We start from the raw sequence: 19,015 nt of genomic DNA, 5'->3' as shown, positions 1-19,015 counted from the left end.
CGGAATAGATGGTAAGGATACAATGGTGAGCAAAAACACATACGGTTCCTGCTCCTGTGGAGATACAGTCTAGTGGGGGTAGATAGCTATTAATCAATAATCACACTAATTAATCTAAGCTGGGCGTTCTGCTCCAGGGACCACTAGGTGTCCTCATATCCACTCACTCTATCTACAGTAACAGAGCTCCAGGTACACAGCTATGCACAAGGCAGCTAAAATAGTCTACTTTTCTGAGCCTCCCTTACGGCTGAGTGTAGCCAAATGACCAAGTTCATTCATTCGTTCATTCTTTTTCTTTCCTTCTTTCTCCTTTTCTTTCTTTCTCCTTTTCTTTCTCCTTTTCTTCTTTCTTTCTCTCTCTCTTTCTTTCTTTCTTTTTCTCCCTCCCTCCTTCCTTCCTTCATATGGACCACTTCACAAATTTGCATGTCATCCTTGCGCTGGGGCTGTTTCTCTGTATGGTTCCAATTTTAGTGTATGTGCTACAGAAGTGAGCACATGACTAAGTTCTGATCAGTAAAAGCTGAGTAAAAGTAATGAGTGCAATTCTTGGGTCATGCTCTTATAAGGAGCAGCTGTTTCCTCCATTTTCTCTTTCTTCCTTCCACTGTCTGGAATGTGGATGTGGCAGAGCATTCTCCCAAAGCACGCTAGGGAGCCCAACAAGGCAGAAGGGTCCTGGATTCCCAACATCGGAGCCTCCAGACAAGTCCTGGGCTGCTTAGGCCCACCTGGATTTAAAAAAATTACCTGGGCACAAAAATTACCTGGGCATGGTGGCAGATGCCTGTAATCCCAGCTACTCAGAAGGCTGAGGCAGGAAAATTGCTTGAACCTGGGAGGTGGAGGTTGCAGTGAGCCAAGATTGCACCACTGTACTCCAGCCTAGGCGACAAGAGCAAAACTCTGTCTCAACAACAACAACAACAACAAAATAGAACTAAACGAAGGCCACTGTGGCTTAGAGCCTAGAGTAAGAATGTATTAAAATAATGATGGGAGGTGATGCCAGGCTTCAAGGACTTGAAGGCCGTATCAGAGATGTGAGTCTTCATTCTAAGACCAGGGGGTCTTGAGCCCGAGGATCTCAAGACCAGCCTGAGCAACATAGGCAGACCCTCACCCAAAAGAAAAGTTAGCTGTGTGGTGGTGTGTACCTGTGGTCCCAAACACTCAGGAGGCTGAGGTGGGAGGATTTTTTGAGCCAAGGAAGTCAAAGCTGCAGTGAGCTGTAAGCTGTGATTATGCCACTGCCCTCCAGCCTGGGGAGACAGAATGAGACCCTGTCTCATTAAAAAAATAAAATAAAATAAAACAGTGGGAAATGGTTAAAATATTTTAAGCAGGGTAATGATATTATCATATTTGTGTTTCAGATACATTGCTCTAGTTGGGATTAGGGTTAGGATTGTGGTTTGGATAATACTGCGGCAGTCTAGAAAGAAATTCACAACCACCTGAGGTGGTAAGTATTATTATTATTTTTTTTTTTTTTTTTTTTTGAGACGGAGTCTCGCTCTCGCCCAGGCTGGAGTGCAGTGGCGCGATCTCGGCTCACTGCAAGCTCCACCTCCTGGGTTCACGCCATTCTCCTGCCTCATTTCCGGAGGCAGCTGGGACTACAGGCACCCGCTACCAGGCCCGGCTAATTTTTTTGTATTTTTAGTAGAGACGGGGTTTCACCATGTTAGCCAGGATGGTCTCGATCTCCTGACCTCGTGATCTGCCCGCCTCGGCCTCCCAAAGTGCTGGGATTACAGGTGTGAGCCAACGTGCCCGGCCGGTAAGTATTATTATTAACTGTATTTTAGAGATGTGAAAACTCTGGCTCTAGGCACACAATTAGTGGCTGAGCCAGGACGCAAAGCCAGGTCAGAGAGTGTTCTACCAGCATTGCCCTAATTTATTTACCAGTCCCCTGGCATTGCACTGGGGTAGCAGAATAGCTTTTCTCTTGTATCTTGTACACAAGGATTATATTACTGGGCACGATGCTTTACCCAGCTTTCAAAGTAGACAGCCAACTTGATCTGCTAAGATATTCTTCCTCTTGTACACTGACTCTGGTGGAGAAATGCTCCTGAACCTTCTGCCTCCACGTCTACCCATAAGTTGTGGGGACAGAAGCAAAGTGTGAGAAACAGACTCCACCACACCTTCTTGGCTGTGCAAAGAAGTCAGATGATGTTCGAGTCTGTGCTATTGTGCCAGAAAGCATATTAAGGAAGAAATAGTCCCTCTAGTGCAGAAAACGGGCTCTTCCACGAATTCAGGACCAAATCTTTTTATATAGAAAATCCATGTAGAATGAGTGCGTCAGGGCCGGGCGCTGTGGCTAACGCCTGTAATCCCAGCACTTTGGGAGGCCGAGGCGGGCAGATCACTTGAGACCAGCCTGGCCAACATGGTGAAACCCCGTCTCAACTAAAAATACAAAAAATTACCTCGGTGTGGTGGCGTGTGCCTGTAATCCCAGCTACTCAGGAGGCTGAGGCAGGATAATGGCTTGAACCCAGGAAATGGAGGTTGCAATGAGCCAAGATCGTGCATCTGCACTCCAGCCTAGGTGACAGAGCGAGACTCAGTCTCAAAAAAAAAAAGAATGAGAATGGATGGGTCAGGAAAAATGTTCACCTCCCCCAAAAAGCCATAAGAGATAAGTTCTAATTTAGAAAAACATTCATGTAGGAAAGAGAAGGGGGATTGCTGGAAGAGAAGGTGAAGGATTATGAAGATAAATTCATAGTTTACCCTTCACAATTAGCAGAGGGTGCGTTATTTAAGAATAGCCTTTGTTTCTTAGTATAGCCTTCTTGGTCTTTGTGATTGATCATATGCCACCAAAAAACAAGTTCAGGATGGCTTTCTGTTTATTGTTAATATCAGAAAATGTTCATGTATCCTGTCTGGGGTTTTTTTGTATGGGGGGAGTGCATATTTATATTCTGTTTTGAAAAAACACAGAAGAGTACTTTTTGGCATGCAGAATTTTCTTCTTCAACTTACACTGCCTTACTAACTTGAAAAATGTGTTCCTAATAAATGGCAAGATTTTTGGTGGGTGTGCTGTTAAGGTTTTGTTATCCACATTCAGTAACCGCTAAATTACCAGTTCTAAGAGTTGTCAAATATTGACCGGGAAGATGTTGCAAAGGTCTTTGTGAACACTTGACTGTCAGATTCTTGGTCACTTAGTTGTTCTGGGCATCTTTTTTTCAGAAGGAGTCTCACCCTGTCACGCAGGCCTGAGTGCAGTGGCACAATCTCAGTTCACTGCAACCTCTGCCTCCCAGGTTTAAGTGATTCTTGTGCCTCAGCCTCCCAAGTAGCTGGGACTACAGGTGCACACCACCATACCCAGCTAGTTTTTGTATTTTTAGTAGAGACGGGGTTTCACTGTGTTGTACAGCCTTGTCTCGAACTCCTGACCTCAGGTGATCCACCCGCCTTGACCTCTGAAAGTGCTGGGATTTCAGGTACAAGCCACCGTGCCCAGACTAGTTCTGGACATCTTCCATTCACCCCTCCAGATGCTCTCTACCCTTCTCCACTGTCCTCTGTGCTCTGGGAAGCTGACCACTACTATAGACTAGGTGAGCTGGCTCCCTTGTCTTCTGGTTACAGTGGGTCCAGCAATGGGGAGCCCAGCAGGAGATCTGAGGGTGTAGCAGTGCGATCCCTCCCTGTAGGGTTACTTCCAGCTGGTCTAGTTACATAAAGGAGGTGAGGGGGGGCAGTCTTCGCTTTTCATTTCTGTCAGACAGGCCCCTCTGTTTCCTGGTTCCCCCACCCTTGACCCTTTAGACTTAGAGCAATAATGGGGCCCCACTGCTACTAGCCCTGGGGGACTGCACTATTCATGGTTTCCTACCCCTCGTCCACACCTCTGTAAACATTCCCTTTATTAAACTCTCCTTAAGTAATCCCAGTTTAAATGTGTCTTCTGTTTTCTTCAAGGACTCTGACTGACACAGTAATAATACCTTACAGCTAAAAGCTTTTACAGTGTCTCGTTAATGTATTCAGACTTGGATAACATTTTTTGGATTTTTTAAACAGTAGACCTAGAACCTTAAAATGTGTCAGGGTTTGATTCCTAAATCTGTCTGCCGTTAAGTAGAACTGAACAGTGCCTTTGTTTTTGTCACTGGCATTTATTGTAGCCTTTGTGTTTTTTTTTTCATCTGTTGTTCCCTGAATGGTTTTTATATCTATGTCATGTTAAGGCATGAAACAGCTTTTTCCCATTGATTATTGCTTGGTTCATTTTTTATCCTCTCTAATGCCCGGACTGACAAGCTTGTGAATGCCCTGAAGACAGGGACCAAGTGTTCTTCTGTTTGTATCCTCTGCATGAAGCACAGGACAGACATTTTGAATGAATGGAGAATATCATCTATTCTGGATTTCAGTTATTAGGGAGCAAAGATTATCAGACAGTGCTCTGCCCACCTGGGCACTACCCAGTCATGCTCTGAAGCCCCAGCAATGGCTGACAGGAATTTTATACATTCCCACAGCTTAACCACAGAGGTTGTATAATGTGAGTCAAAAGTCAGAGATGAATCCAAACCTACTTTCCATTTCGAAGTAAAGTTTCTTTCATAGATAATAAGGGATTCATAGGAATGTAAAAGAAATCCTTCAACTTGACAACCCACTGACAAGACAGCTGAAATGTATGAGACAGAAACCATTTTTCTTCTTTGAATTGAAAGTAGGTTAATGTGGTTAATTCATGAATGTTTAAATGGGATAATTTGCTCAGAGAAAAAAAATTGTTCATCTTTGAATTTTTGAAGGAGAAAAGAATGAAAAGGTAATGCGAGTCTTCTGTGAGCCCCTCAGCTTCCGAAGGTCCCTCACCACCATCTCCATTTGCTTTGCCCTCTTCCCATGCTCTGATCAGCTCTAATTTTTTTTTTACTCTGCCAACATCTTGATTTTATCTAATTTTTGACTCACATTATACAGCCTCTCTGGCTAAGCTGTAAGAACATATTACATACATTGGGATGGGAACAGTGGCTCACAGCTATAATCCCAGCTTTAAGAGGCCAAGGCAGAAGGATTGCCTGAGCTCAGGAATTCGAGACCAGCCTGGGCAACTTATCAAGACCCCATTTCTACAAAATAAAATGTTTTTTAATTAGCTGTGCATGGTGGTGCATGCCTGTAGTCTCAGCTACTGAGGAGGCTGAGGCAGAAGAATCACTTGAGCTTAGGAGTTGGAGGTTACAGTGAGATATGATTATGCCACTGCACTCCAGCCTGGGCGACAGTGAGACCCTAAAAAAAAAGAAAAAGAAATAAAATTTTTTTTTAATGTACAAAAGAAAATAACATACATGTTTCCACCTTGCTTACTAAGTGTTGTTTACCTTTCTCGTGTTTGCTCTGGCACTGGCCATTGTTTTAAACTTTACAATGCTGATCTGGTTTGGTGGCTTATGCTTGTAATCCCAGCACTTTAGGAGGCTGAGGCAGGAGGATCCCTTTAGCCCATGAGTTTGAGACCAGCCTGGGCAACCTCCCAACTACTTGGAGGGCTGAGACGGGAAGATCACTTGAGTCTGTGAGGTCGAGGCTGCAGTGAGCCATGATGGCACCATCTCATTTCAGCCTGGGTAACAGCCAGACCATGTCTCAAAGATAAAAATAAAACAATATTAGAATGCTAAAACTTTCATTTTTAATTTTACATGCCTAAGTATCCTCCTTTAATTAATTAGGCATTCATCAATTTTTATCATCTCAATTAAATGATGAAAGAGCTAATTTATACCATTAATTTTTTAAGTTAATTTATATTAAGATCTTCATAGTGTTGTTTATATTTTCTTTTTTTTTTTTTTTTTTTTTTTTTGAGACGGAGTCTCGCTCTGTCACCCAGGCTGGAGTGCAGTGGTGCAATCTCAGCTCACTGCAAGCTCCGCCTCCCGGGTTCACGCCATTCTCCTGCCTCAGCCTCTCCGAGTAGCTGGGACTACAGGCGCCCGCCACCATGCCCGGCTAATTTTTTTGTATTTTTAGCAGAGACGGGGTTTCACCGTGGTCTCGATCTCCTGACCTCGTGATCTGCCTGCCTCGGCCTCCCAAAGTGCTGGGATTACAAGCGTGAGCCACCGCGCCCGGCCAGTGTTATTTATATTTTCAACCAGTGTATGTAATCCAAGTATCCAACAATAAGCAGATATGCCAACTGAAGCAGATAAGGCCAATTAAAAAATGACAAATATACATGTGTCAACCTCCTTGGCAACTAATATGAGCAAATTCCAGTCAACCTCAACCTGGAAAAAGATCACTGGCAATGGCAGTGCCCCCACCACTGCTGCATGGTCTATCCCAGCTGCAGTCCCTGGCTGAGTATTCTAGTTCATTGCTTTTGGGTCTAAGCTTGCATCTTACCTCTCAAAATCCCTGAATAAAGCCCTACAGAATTGTGACAGCCAGAACACAATCTTCACACATCTGTGGCACACAGGACTTCAGAATTAGTCCCAACTGACAACCTCTTCATTCACTGAGAATCGCTTCAGCTAGCATATCTCACTGGCCCACACCTCCCTACCCCTGTTCCTGTATTGCCCTGTAGACTTATTTTGGGTTACTGATCCTAATCATTCAATATTCACTGGCACCTGCTATGTGCCAGACATTAAGCATTGGTGAATGACAGGGATGTGGTTGCTGTATCAACCCTCCTGTGGGCCTTTACTTCTTTAAAAGGTAACAAACCCACCAGGTGTGGTGGCTCACGCCTGTAATCCCAGCACTTTGGGAGGCCAAAGCAGGTGGATCATGAGTTCAAGAGATTGAGACCATCCTGGCCAACATGGTGAACCCCATCTCTACTAAAAATACAAAAAAATAGCAGGGCATGGTGGCACGGGCCTGTAGTCCCAGCTACTCGGGAGGCTGAGGCAGGAGAATCTCTTGAATCTGGGAGGTGGAGGTTGCAGTGAGCTGAAATCATGCCACTGCACTCCAGCCTGGCAGGAGAGTGAGACTCCGTCTCGAAAAAAAAAAAAGGTAACAAACCAAAAGTTCCCCAGATCCTAAAGGCTAAATCTTAACAAACTCTTAAGGACTACTAAAGACTAGAACCTAGACCTCTTTACAAACAGATTTTGTTTGGTTTGTCTAAAATTAAGAAACTGCCTCTACAAGATTCCAGCACTCATTCATTCCTAACATAACCTCTTACCTCAGTGCTTATGCTCGTGTTGGAAGATGTTGGTGCTCTTGTGTGAAAAAGCAGAATTTTGAGTGAGTCCAATCCTAAATTATTTTTTTTTTAGATGGAGTTTCGCTCTTGTCATCCAGGCTGGAGTGCACGATCTCGGCTCACTGCAACCTCCACCTCCCAGGTTCAAGCAATTCTCCTGCCTCAACCTCCCAAGTAGCTGAGACTACAGGCACCTGCCACAACGTCTGACTAATTTTTTGTATTTTTAGTAGAGACAGGGTTTCACCATGTTGGCCAGGTCAGTTTCGAACTCCTGACCTCAGGTGATCCACCCACCTCAGCCTCCCAAAGTGCTGGGATTGCAGGCGTGAGCCTCTGTGCCCAGCCCCAGTCTCGAATTCTGTTAGTTTGACTAGAAAGGTACACAGTAATGCAGACATGCCTTTGTTATTTTTAATTAACATAAAAATGTTTATTTTTAGCTAACTTACTGGGGGAGACTGCCCCCAATATTTCAATGTAGGTTCTTTCTATTTTCCATAAGTGTCAGCCGGCTGAGAAATAAAGAGAAAGAGTATAAAGAGAGGAATTTTACAGCTGGGCCTCCAGGGGTGACATCACATATCAGTAGGACTGTGATGCCCACCTGAGCTGCAAAACCAGCAAGTTTTATTAAGGATTTCAAAAGGGGAGGGGGTGCAAGAACAGGGAGTAGGTTACAAGATCACATGGTTCAAAGGGCAAAAAGAAGAACAAAGATAACATGCCTCTGAGGAAACAGGACAAAAGGCAAAACAGAGCTACTGATAAGGGTCTATGTTCAGCTGTGTGCACATATTGTCTTGATAAACATCTTAAACAACAGAAAACAGGGTTCGAGAGCAGAGAACCAGTCTGACCTCAAATTTACTAGTAGGGGGTTTTCTCCCCACCCTAATAAGCCTGAGGATACTGCAGGAGACCAGGGCGTATTTCAGTCCTTATCTCAACTACATAAGACAGACATTCCCAGAGCGGCCGTTTATAGACCTCCCCCCAGGAATGCATTCCTTTCCCATGGTCTTAGTTGTTAATATTCCTTGCTAGGAAAAGAATTTAGCGATATCTTCCCTACTTGCACGTCCATTTATAGGCTCTCTGCAAGAAGAAAAATGTGGCTCTATTCTGCCCGACCCCGCAGGCAGTCAGACCTTATGGTTCTCTTCCCTTGTTCTCTGAAAATTGCTGTTATTCTGTTATTTTTCAAGATGCACTGATTTCATATTGTTCAAACACACGTTTTACAATCAATTTGTACACTTAACACAGTAGTGGTCCTGAGGTGATGTACATTCACAGCTTATGATAATAACAGGATTAGGAGATTAAAGACAGGCATAAGAAATTATAAAAGTATTAATTTTGGGAACTGATAAATGTCCATATTAATAAAATGAAATCTTCACAATTTATGTTCAGAGATTGAAGTAAAGACAGGCATAAGAAATTATAAAAGTATTATTTGGGAACTGATATATGTCCATATTAAAATGAAATCTTCACAATTTATGTTCCCCTACCACGGCTCCAGCTGGTCCCTCCATTTGGGGTCCCTGACTTCCCACAACACTAATTTTAAATAAATATTTAAATAATTTCAGATTCATAATAGTTTCAAATTTATAGAAAAGTTGCAAGAAGGTGGGTGGATCACGAGGTCAGGAGATCGAGACCATCCTGGCTAACTTGGTGAAACCCCATCTCTACTAAAAATACAAAAAATTAGCCAGGTGTGGTGGCAAGTGCCTGTAGTCCCAGCTAGCACTGGGAGGACAGGGAGGCTGAGGCAGGACAATCGCTTGAACCCAAGAGGTAGAGGTTGCAGTGAGCTGAGATTGTGCCACTGCACTCCAGCCTGGTGACAGAGTGAGATTCCGTCTCAAAAATAAATAAAAACAAACAAACAAACAAAACAGACACATAGAGCAATGGAACAGAATAGAGAACCCAGAAATAAATTCATACATCTACAGTGAACTGATTTTTGACAAGGCTACCAAGAGCATACATGGGGATAGAACAGTCTCTTCAATAAATGGTGCTGGGAAAACTGGATATCCATAAGCAGAAAAATGAAGCTAGACCTCTATCTCTCATTATGTACACAAATCAAATCAAAATAGATTAACGACAAATTTAAGACCTCAAACTATGAAACCACTACAAGAAAACATTGAAGAAACTCTCCAGGACACTGGTCTAGGCAAAGATTTCTTGAGTAATACCCCACAAGCACAGGCAACCAAACCAAAAATGGACAAATAAGGTTGTGGGTGAAAGATTACCTAGGTGCCAAGGCAAGAGACTGAAGGCACAAACTGTTTCAGTATAATAAAGAAACTAGTTAGAATAAGAATAGTTATAATACAAATTAGATATAGAGATGATCATGGACATTATCAATCATTAGTATAATAATTATTAATCATTAGCTTTTAATATTACTCTTTGTTGCATTACTAATATAACCTAGGAATAACCGGCAGGTATAGGGTCAGGTACTGAAGGGACATTGTGAGAAGTGACCTAGAAGGCAAGAGGTGAGCCTTCTGTCACACACCCATAAGGGCCACTTGAGGGCTCCTTGGTCAAGTGGTAATGCCAGTGCCTGGGAAGACACCCACTACTTAGCAGACTGCGAAAGGGAGTCTCCTCTCCTTGGAGGAGTCAGGGAACACTCTGCTCCACCAGCTTCTTGTGGGAGGCTGGATATTATCCAGGCTTGGCCGCAGTCATCCAGAGGCCTAAACCCCTCCCTGTGGTGCTGTGCTTCAATGGTCATGCTCCTTCTACACTTTCATGTTCCTCTCGTACTCCTGGTTCCTTTTTGAAGTTCATAGTAGATAGCGGTAGAAGAAATAGTGAAAGTCTTAAAGTCTTTGATCTTTCTTATAAGTACATAGAAGAAAATGCGGATGTATGCTGCCTTCTATCTCTGCTTTGGCTACCTAAAAGGGAAGGGCCCACTGTCCTATGATCACGTGACTTGCTTGACCTTATTCATCACTTAGGAGATCCATCCTCCTTATCCTGCCCCCCTTGTCTAGTACGCAATAAATATCAGCACTCCCAGCCGTTCAGAGCCACTACCGGTCTCTGCATATTGATGGTAGTGGTCCCCCGGGGCCCAGCTGTTTTCTATTTATCTCTTTGTTTTGTGTCTTTATTTATTACAATTTCTCATCTCCACACACGTGGAAAACACCCATTAAGCCCCCAGGGCTGGACCCTGCATAGGGTGACATCAAGTTAAAAAGATCTGCACAGCAAAGGAAACAATCAACAAAATTAAGAGACAACCCACAGAATGAAAAAAAATATTTGCAAACTACCCATCTAACCAGAATATATAAGGAGCTCAAATAACTCTACAGGAAAATATCTAATAATTTAATTTTTAAATGAGCAAAAGACTTCAATAGACATTTCTCAAAAGAAGACATACTTAAATAGGCCATATGAAAAGGTGTTCAACATCATTGATCATCCAAGAAATGCAAATCAAAACTACAATGAGATATCATCTCACCCCAGTTAAATGGCTTTTATCTAAATGTCAGGCAATAACAAATGCTGGCAAGGATGTAGAGAAAAGGGAACCTTCATACACTGTTGCTGTGAATGTAAATTAGTATAGCCACTATAGAGAACAGTTTTTTTTTTTTAATTGTACTTTAGGTTTTAGGGTACATGTGCAGAATGTGCAGGTTTGTTACATATGTGTCCATGTGCCATGTTGTTTTGCTGCACCCATTAACTCCTCATTTAGCATTAGGTATATCTCCTAATGCTGTCCCTCCCCCTCGGCCAAACCCCACAACAGTCCCTGGAGTGTGATGTTACCCTTCCTGTGTCCATGAGTTCTCATTATTCAATTCCCACCTATGAGTGAGAACATGCGCTGTTTGGTTTTTTGTCCTTGCGATAGTTTACTGAGAATGATGTTTTCCATTTTCATCCATGTCCCTACAAAGGACATGAACTCATCATTTTTTATGGCTGCATAGTATTCCATGGTGTATATGTGCCACATTTTCTTCATCCAGTCTATTGTTGTTGGACATTTGGGTTGGTTCCAAGTCTTTGCTATTGTGAATAGTGCCGCAATAAACATACGTGTGCATGTGTCTTTATAGCAGCATGATTTATAGTCCTTTGGGTATATACCCAGTAATGAGATGGCTGGGTCAAATGGTATTTCTAGTTCTAGATCCCTGAGGAATCACCACACTGACTTCCACAATGGTTGAACTAGTTTACAGTCCCACCAACAGTGTAAAAGTGTTCCTATTTCTCCACATCGTCTCCAGCACCTGTTCTTTCCTGACTTTTTAATGATGGCCATTCTAACTGGTGTGAGATGGTATCTCATTGTGGTTTTGATTTTCATTTCTCTGATGGCCAGTGATGATAAGCATTTTTTCATGCCTTTTTTGGCTTCATAAATGTCTTCTTTTGAGAAGTGTCTGTTCATGTCCTTTGCCCACTTTTTGATGGGGTTGTTTGTTTTTTTCTTGTAAATTTGTTTGAGTTCATTGAAGATTCTGGATATTAGCTCTTTGTCAGATGAGTAGGTTGCAAAAATTTTCTCCCATTCTGTAGGCTGCCTGTTCACTCTGATGGTAGTTTCTTTTGCTGTGCAGAAGCTCTTTAGTTTAATTAGATCCCATTTGTCAATTTTGGCTTTTGTTGCCATTGCTTTTGGTGTTTTAGACATGAAGTCCTTGCCCATGCCTATGTCCTGAATGGTATTGCCTAGGTTTTCTTCTAGAGTTTTTATGGTTTTAGATCTAACATTTAAGTCTTTAATCCATCTTGAATTAATTTTTATATAAGGTGTAAGGAAGGGATCCAGTTTCAGCTTTCTACATATGGCTAGCCAGTTTTCCCAGCACCATTTATTAAATAGGGAATCCTTTCCCCATTGCTTGTTTTTGTCAGGTTTGTCAAAGATCAGATAGTTGTAGATGTGTGGCATTATTTCTGAGGGCTCTGTTCTGTTCCATTGATCTATGTCTCTGTTGTGGTACCAGTACCATGCTGTTTTGCTTACTGTAGCCTTGTAGTATAGTTTGAAGTCAGGTAGCGTGATGCCTCCAGCTTTGTTCTTTTGGCTTAGGGTTGACTTGGCGATGTGGGCTCTTTTTTGGTTCCATATGAACTTTAAAGTAGTTTTTTCTAATTCTGTGAAGAAAGTCTGTGGTAGCTTGATGGGGATGGCATTGAATCTATAAATTACCTTGGGCAGTATGGCCATTTTCACGATATTGATTCTTCCAACCCATGAGCATGGAATGTTCTTCCATTTGTTTGTATCCTCTTTTATTTCAGTGAGCAGTGGTTTGTAGTTCTCCTTGAAGAGGTCCTTCACATCCCTTGTAAGTTGGATTCCTAGGTATTTTATTCTCTTTGAAGCAATTGTGAATGGGAGTTCACTCATGATTTGGCTCTCTGTTTGTCTGTGATTGGCGTACAAGAATGCTTGTGATTTTTGTACATTGATTTCGTATCCTGAGACTTTGCTGAAGTTGCTAATCAGCTTAAGGAGATTTTGGGCTGAGACAATGGGGTTTTCTAGATATACAATCATGTCATCTGCAAACAGGGACAATTTGACTTCCTCTTTTCCTAATTGAATACCCTTTATTTCCTTCTCCTGCCTGATTGCCCTGGCCAGAACTTCCAGCACTATGTTGAATAGGAGTGGTGAGAGAGGGCATCCCTGTCTTGTGCCAGTTTTCAAAGGGAATGCTTCCAATTTTTGCCCATTCAGTATGATATTGGCTGTGGGTTTGTCATAGATAGCTCTTATTATTTGGAGATACGTCCCATTGAGACGTTTTTAGCATGAAGAGAGTTTATTTATTTATTTATTGAGAGTTTTTAGCATGAAGAATTGTTGAATTTTGTCAAAGGCCTTTTCTGCATCTATTGAGATAATCATGTGGTTTTTGTCTTTGGTTCTGTTTATATGCTGGATTACATTTATTGATTTGCGTATGTTGAATCAGCCTTGCATCCCAGGGATGAAGCCCACTTGATCATGGTGGATAAGCTTTTTGATGTGCTGCTGGATTCGGTTTGCCAGTATTTTATTGAGGATTTTTGCATCAATGTTCATCAAGGATATTGGTCTGAAATTCTCTTTTTTGGTTATGTCTCTGCCAGGCTTTGGTATCAGGACGATGCCGGCTTCGTAAAATGTGTTAGGGAGGATTCCCTCTTTTTCTGTCGATTGGAATAGTTTCAGAAGGAATGGTACCAGTTCCTCCTTGTACCTCTGGTAGAATTCAGCTGTGAATCCATCAGGTCCTGGACTCTTTTTGGTTGGTAAGCTATTGATTATTGCCACAATTTCAGAACCTGTTATTGGTCTATTCAGAGATTCAACTTCTTCCTGGTTTAGTCTTGGGAGGGTGTATTTGTCGAGGAATTTATCCATTTCTTCTAGATTTTCTAGTTTATTTGCATAGAGGTGTTTGTAGTATTCTCTGATGGTAGATTGTATTTCTGTGGGATTGGTGGTGATATCCCCTTTTTCGTTTTTTATTGCATCTATTTGATTCTTCTCTCTTTTCTTTTTTATTAGTCTTGCTAGTGGTCTATCAATTTTGTTGATCTTTTCAAAAAACCAGCTCCTGGATTCATTAATTTTTTGAAGGGTTTTTTGTGTCTCTATTTCCTTCAATTCTGCTCTGATTTTAGTTATTTCTAGCCTTCTGCTAGCTTTTGAATGTGTTTGCTCTTGCTTTTCTAGTTCTTTTAATTGTGATGTTAGGGTGTCAGTTTTGGATCTTTCCTGCTTTCTCTTGTGGGCATTTAGTGCTATAAATTTCCCTCTACATGCTGCTTTGAATGTGTCCCAGAGATTCTGGTACATTGTGTCTTTGTTCTCGTTGGTTTCAAAGAACATCTTTATCTCTGCCTTCATTTCATTATATACCCAGTAGTCATTCAGGAGCAGGTTGTTCAGTTTCTATGTAGTTGAGCGGTTTTGAGTGAGTTTCTTAATCCTGAGTTCTAGTTTGATTGCACTGTGGTCTGAGAGACAGTTTGTTATAATTTCTGTTCTTTTACATTTGCTGAGGAGAGCTTTACTTCCAACTATGTGGTCAATTTTGGAATAGGTGTGGTGTGGTGCTGAAAAAAATGTATATTCTGTTGATTTGGGGTGGAGAGTTCTGTAGATGTCTATTAGGTCCCCTTTGTGCAGAGCTGAGTTCAATTCCTGGATATCCTTGTTAACTTTCTGTCTCGTTGATCTGTCTAATGTTGACAGTGGGGTGTTAAAATCTCCCATTATTATTGTGTGGGAGTTTAAGTCCCTTTGTAGGTCACTCAGCACTTGCTTTATGAATCTGGGTGCTCCTGTGTTGGGTGCATATATATTTACAATAGTTAGCTCTTCTTGTTGAATTGATCCCTTTACCATTATGTAATGGCCTTCTTTGTCTCTTTTGATCTTTGTTGGTTTAAAGTCTATTTTATCAGAGACTAGGATTGCAACCCCTGCCTTTTTTTGTTTTCCATTTGCTTGATAGATCTTCCTCCATCCCTTTATTTTGAGTCTATGTGTGTCTCTGCACATGAGATGGGTTTCCTGAATACAGCACACTGATGGGTCTTGACTCCTTATCCAGTTTGCCAGTCTGTGTCTTTTAATTGGAGCATTTAGCTCATTTACATTTAAAGTTAATATTGTTATGTGTGAATTTGATCCTGTCATTATGATATTAGTTGGTTATTTTGCTCGTTAGTTGATGCAGTTTCTTCCTAGCCTCGATGGTCTTTACAATTTGGCATGTTTTTGCAGTGGCTAGTACTGGTTGTTCCTTTCCATGTTTAGTGCTTCCTTCAGGAGCTCTTTTAGGGCAGGCCTGGTGGTGACAAAATCACTCAGCATTTGCTTGTCTGTAAAGTATTTTATTTCTCCTTCACTTATGAAGCTTAGTTTGGCTGGATATGAAATTCTGGGTTGAAATTTCTTTTCTTTAAGAATGTTGAATATCGGCCCCCACTCTCTTCTGGCTTGTAGAGTTTCTGCCGAGAGATCAGCTGTTAGTCTGATGGGCTTCCCTTTGTGGGTAACACGACCTTTCTCTCTGGCCACCCTTAACATGTTTTCCTTCATTTCAGCTTTGGTGAATCTGACAATTATGTGTCTTGGAGTTGCTCTTCTCGAGGAGTATCTTCGTGGCGTTCTCTGTATTTCCTGAATCTGAATGTTGGCCTGCCTTGCTAGGTTGGGGAAGTTCTCTTGGATAATATCTTGCAGAGTGTTTTCCAACTTGATTCCATTCTCCCCGTCATTTTCAGGTACACCAATCCGACGTAGGTTTGGTCTTTTCACATAGTCCCAAATTTCTTGGAGGCTTTGTTTGTTTCTTTTTATTCTTTTTTCTTTAAACTTCCCTTCTCGCTTAATTTCATTCATTTCATCTTCCATCACTGATACCCTTTCTTCCAGTTGATCGCATCGGCTACTGAGGCTTCTGCAATCTTCGCGTAGTTCTCGAAACTTGGCTTTCAGCTCCATCAGCTCCTTTAAGCCTTTCTCTTCATTGGTTATTCTAGTTATCCATTCGTCTAATTTTTTTTCAAAGTTTTTAACTTCTTTGCTATTGTTTTGAATTTCCTCCCATAGCTTGGAGTAGTTTGATTGGCTGAAGCCTTCTTCTCTCAACTCGTCAAAGTCATTCTCCATCCAGCTTTGTTCCATTGCTGGTGAGGAACTGTTCCTTTGGAGGCGGAGATGTGCTCTGCTTTTTAGAGTTTCCAGTTTTTCTGCTCTGTTTTTTCCCCATCTTTGTGGTTTTATCTACTTTTGGTCTTTGATGATGGTGATGTACAGATGGGTTTTTGGTGTGGATGTCCTTTCTGTTTGTTAGTTTTCCTTCTACCAGACAGGACCCTCAGCTGCAGGTCTGTTGGAGTTTGCTAGAGGTCCACTCCAGACCCTGTTTGGCTGGGTGTCAGCAGCAGTGGCTGCAGAACAGCGGATTTTCATGAGACCACAAATTCAGCTGTCTGATAGTTCCTCGGAAGTTTTGTCTCAGAGGAGTACCTGGTCGAGTGAGGTGTCAGTCTGTCCCTACTGGGGGATGCCTCCCAGTTAGGCTGCTCAGGGGTCAGGGACCCACTTTAGGAGGCAGTCTGTCTGTTCTCAGATCTCTAGCTGTGTGCTGGGAGAACCACTACTCTCTTCAAAGCTGTCAGAAAGGGACATTTAAGTCTGCAGAGGTTCCTGCTGAATTTTTGTTTGTCTGTGCCCTGCCCCCAGAGGTGGAGCCTACAGAGGCAAGCAGGCCTCCTTGAGCTGTGGTGGGCTCCACCCAGTTCGAGCTTCCTGGCTGCTTTGTTTACCTAAGCAAGCCTGGGCAATGGCAGGCGCCCCTCCCCCAGCCTCGCTGCCGCCTTGCAGTTTGATCTCAGACTGCTGTGCTAGCAATCAGCAAGACTCCGTGGGCATAGGACCCTCTGAGCCAGGTGCGGGACACAATCTCCTGGTGTGCCGTTTTCCAAGCCCGTTGGAAAAGCGCAGTATTAGGGTGGGACTGACCCGATTTTCCAGGTGCCGTCTGTTACCCCTTTCTTTGACTAGGAAAGGGAACTCCCTGACCGCTTGCACTTCCTGAGTGAGGCAATGCCTTGTCCTGCTTCGGCTCGCACACAGTGTGCTGCACTGACTGTCCTGCACCCACTGTTTGGCACTCCCTAGTGAGATGAACCCGGTACCTCAAATGGAAATGCAGAAGTCACCCATCTTCCGTGTTGCTCACACTGGGAGCTGTAGACCGGAGCTGTTCCTATTCGGCCATCTTGGCTCCACCACCAAGAACTGTTTTGAGGTTCCTCCAAAAACTAAAAATAGAGCTACCGTACAATCCAGCAATACCACTGGATTACCCAGAAGAAAGGAAATCAGTATATCAAAAAGATATCTGCATGCCCATGTTTATTGCAGCACTATTCACAATAGCCAAGATTTGAAAGCAACATAAATGTCCATCATCAGATGAATGGATAAAAAAATGTGGTACATTTACACAATAGAATACTATTTAGCCACAAAAAAGAATGAGATCCTGGGTGCACCGGCTCATGCCTATAATCCCAGCACTTTGGGAAGCCAAGACAGTAGGCCTCCCTTGAGGCCAAGAGTTCAAGACCAACCTGGTCAATATAGTAAGACCCCATCTCTGTGTAAAAATAAAATTAAATTAAAAATTAAAAAACAAAAGCAAGAATAAGATCCTATTATTTGCAACAACATGAATGGAACTGGAGGTCATTATGCTAATTGAAATAATCCAGGCACGGAAAGACAAATTTCACATGTTCTCACTTATTTATAGGAGCTAAAATTAAAACAACTGAACTCATGGAGATAGAGAGTAGAAGGATGGTTACCAGAGGCTGGGAACGGGGGGTGGCACAGAGGAGTGGGGTTGGTTAATCAGTACAAAAAACATAGTTTAAAAAATGAATAATACCTAATATTTGGTAGCACAGCAGAGTGACTATAATCAAAAATAATTTAATTGTATATTTTAAAATGACAAAAAGTATAATTCGATTGTTTGTAACAAAAAGGATAAATGATTGAGGTGATGGATACCCCATTTACCCTGATGTGATTATTACACATTGCATATCTGTATCAAAATACCTTATGTATTCTTGGAAGTCTATTTTTATTTTAAAAAGTTTCTCATGTAAAACATATATATACCTACTATGTACCCACAAGAATTAAAAATTAAAATTTTTTTTAAAACAAAATATTTTTGAGGACCCTAGGCACTCTGCTTACTCTACCTAATGGATAAGTTAGCCCTGCAACCATTAGCAACAGAAGGGCTGAAAGCAATTGGAAAACTCAGAAGGGAATGGTGGGAGGGCTAGAATCTGAAATTAGCCTAACTTATGGGATGAAGCAGACAATTTAGCTGTGAATCAACTAGAATGCTCTCATGTGCAACTAATAAAATTCTGACTCCAACTCACTAAAGCAATAACCAGAAAGTCCAGAAGTATGGCAAGACCCAGGCTTGGGTGATTCAATGACTCCACAGTATCTGCAATTTGAGTTATTATTTTTTTAATTTTTTAAAATTATTTTAAATTTTATTTTTGAAACAGAGTCTCACTCTGTTGCCCCAGCTGGAGTGCAGTGGCACAATCTCAGCTCACTGAAGCTTCAAACTTCTGGGCTCAAGCTATCATCTCACCTCAGCCTCCTGAGTAGCTGGGACTACAGGCAGGTGCTGCCATGCTTGGCTAATTTTTATTTTACTTTTTGTACAGACAGGGTCTCACAATGTTGCCCAGGCTGGTCTTGAATTCTTGGGCTCAAGTAATTCTCCCACCTCAGCCTCTCAAAGTGCTAGGTTTATAGGCGTGACCCACCACACCAGGCTCTTATTTTTTTAGACTCACCATTCTTCTGTTCACAGTATCAGCTTCATCCAGAGGCTAATTCCCTTTTATGGTCATCAGATGATTGTCCACAGAAATGCAGGCAACATTCCTCCTTGTTTACATCTAGTGAGACAACCAAGGAATTTGAATCCATCCCTTCTGATTGAGCCAACCTCAGTCATGTGACAAACCAGAGCAATAACCATACCCTGGGAATACTTCACATGGCTGACCTAGCAAATCAAGATCCACCCTAGAGTAGAAATGTGTTGTACATCAGAACAAGAGCAGGAAACAGGACATGTCTGATAACCCATTTCACAGCTCTGAACCCTGTCCTAACATCAAGTATATAAGAAG

The 19,015-nt window shown here is 42.1% G+C and overlaps 1 protein-coding gene and 1 pseudogene across 1 annotated transcript in view; both read right to left on the bottom strand.

The window, feature by feature from the left end:
* LY96 (lymphocyte antigen 96) overlaps window positions 1-19,015 on the bottom strand; it is a 121,102-nt gene that overhangs the window by 52,354 nt on the left and 49,733 nt on the right. The window contains exon 4 of the mRNA XM_055286535.2: window positions 18,674-18,778. Within this exon, the coding sequence (XP_055142510.1) occupies window positions 18,699-18,778 (80 nt within the window). The 3' untranslated portion in view covers window positions 18,674-18,698. The remainder of the gene's footprint in view (window positions 1-18,673; window positions 18,779-19,015) is intronic.
* Window positions 402-501, bottom strand: LOC129487041 (uncharacterized; annotated as a pseudogene).

The sequence above is a fragment of the Symphalangus syndactylus genome, chromosome 7 (assembly GCF_028878055.3).
Source record: "Symphalangus syndactylus isolate Jambi chromosome 7, NHGRI_mSymSyn1-v2.1_pri, whole genome shotgun sequence".
Classification (NCBI taxonomy): Eukaryota; Metazoa; Chordata; class Mammalia; order Primates; family Hylobatidae; genus Symphalangus; species Symphalangus syndactylus.
The sequence above is the reverse complement of the archived record's forward strand: the minus strand, read 5'-3'. Positions and strand labels throughout refer to the sequence as shown.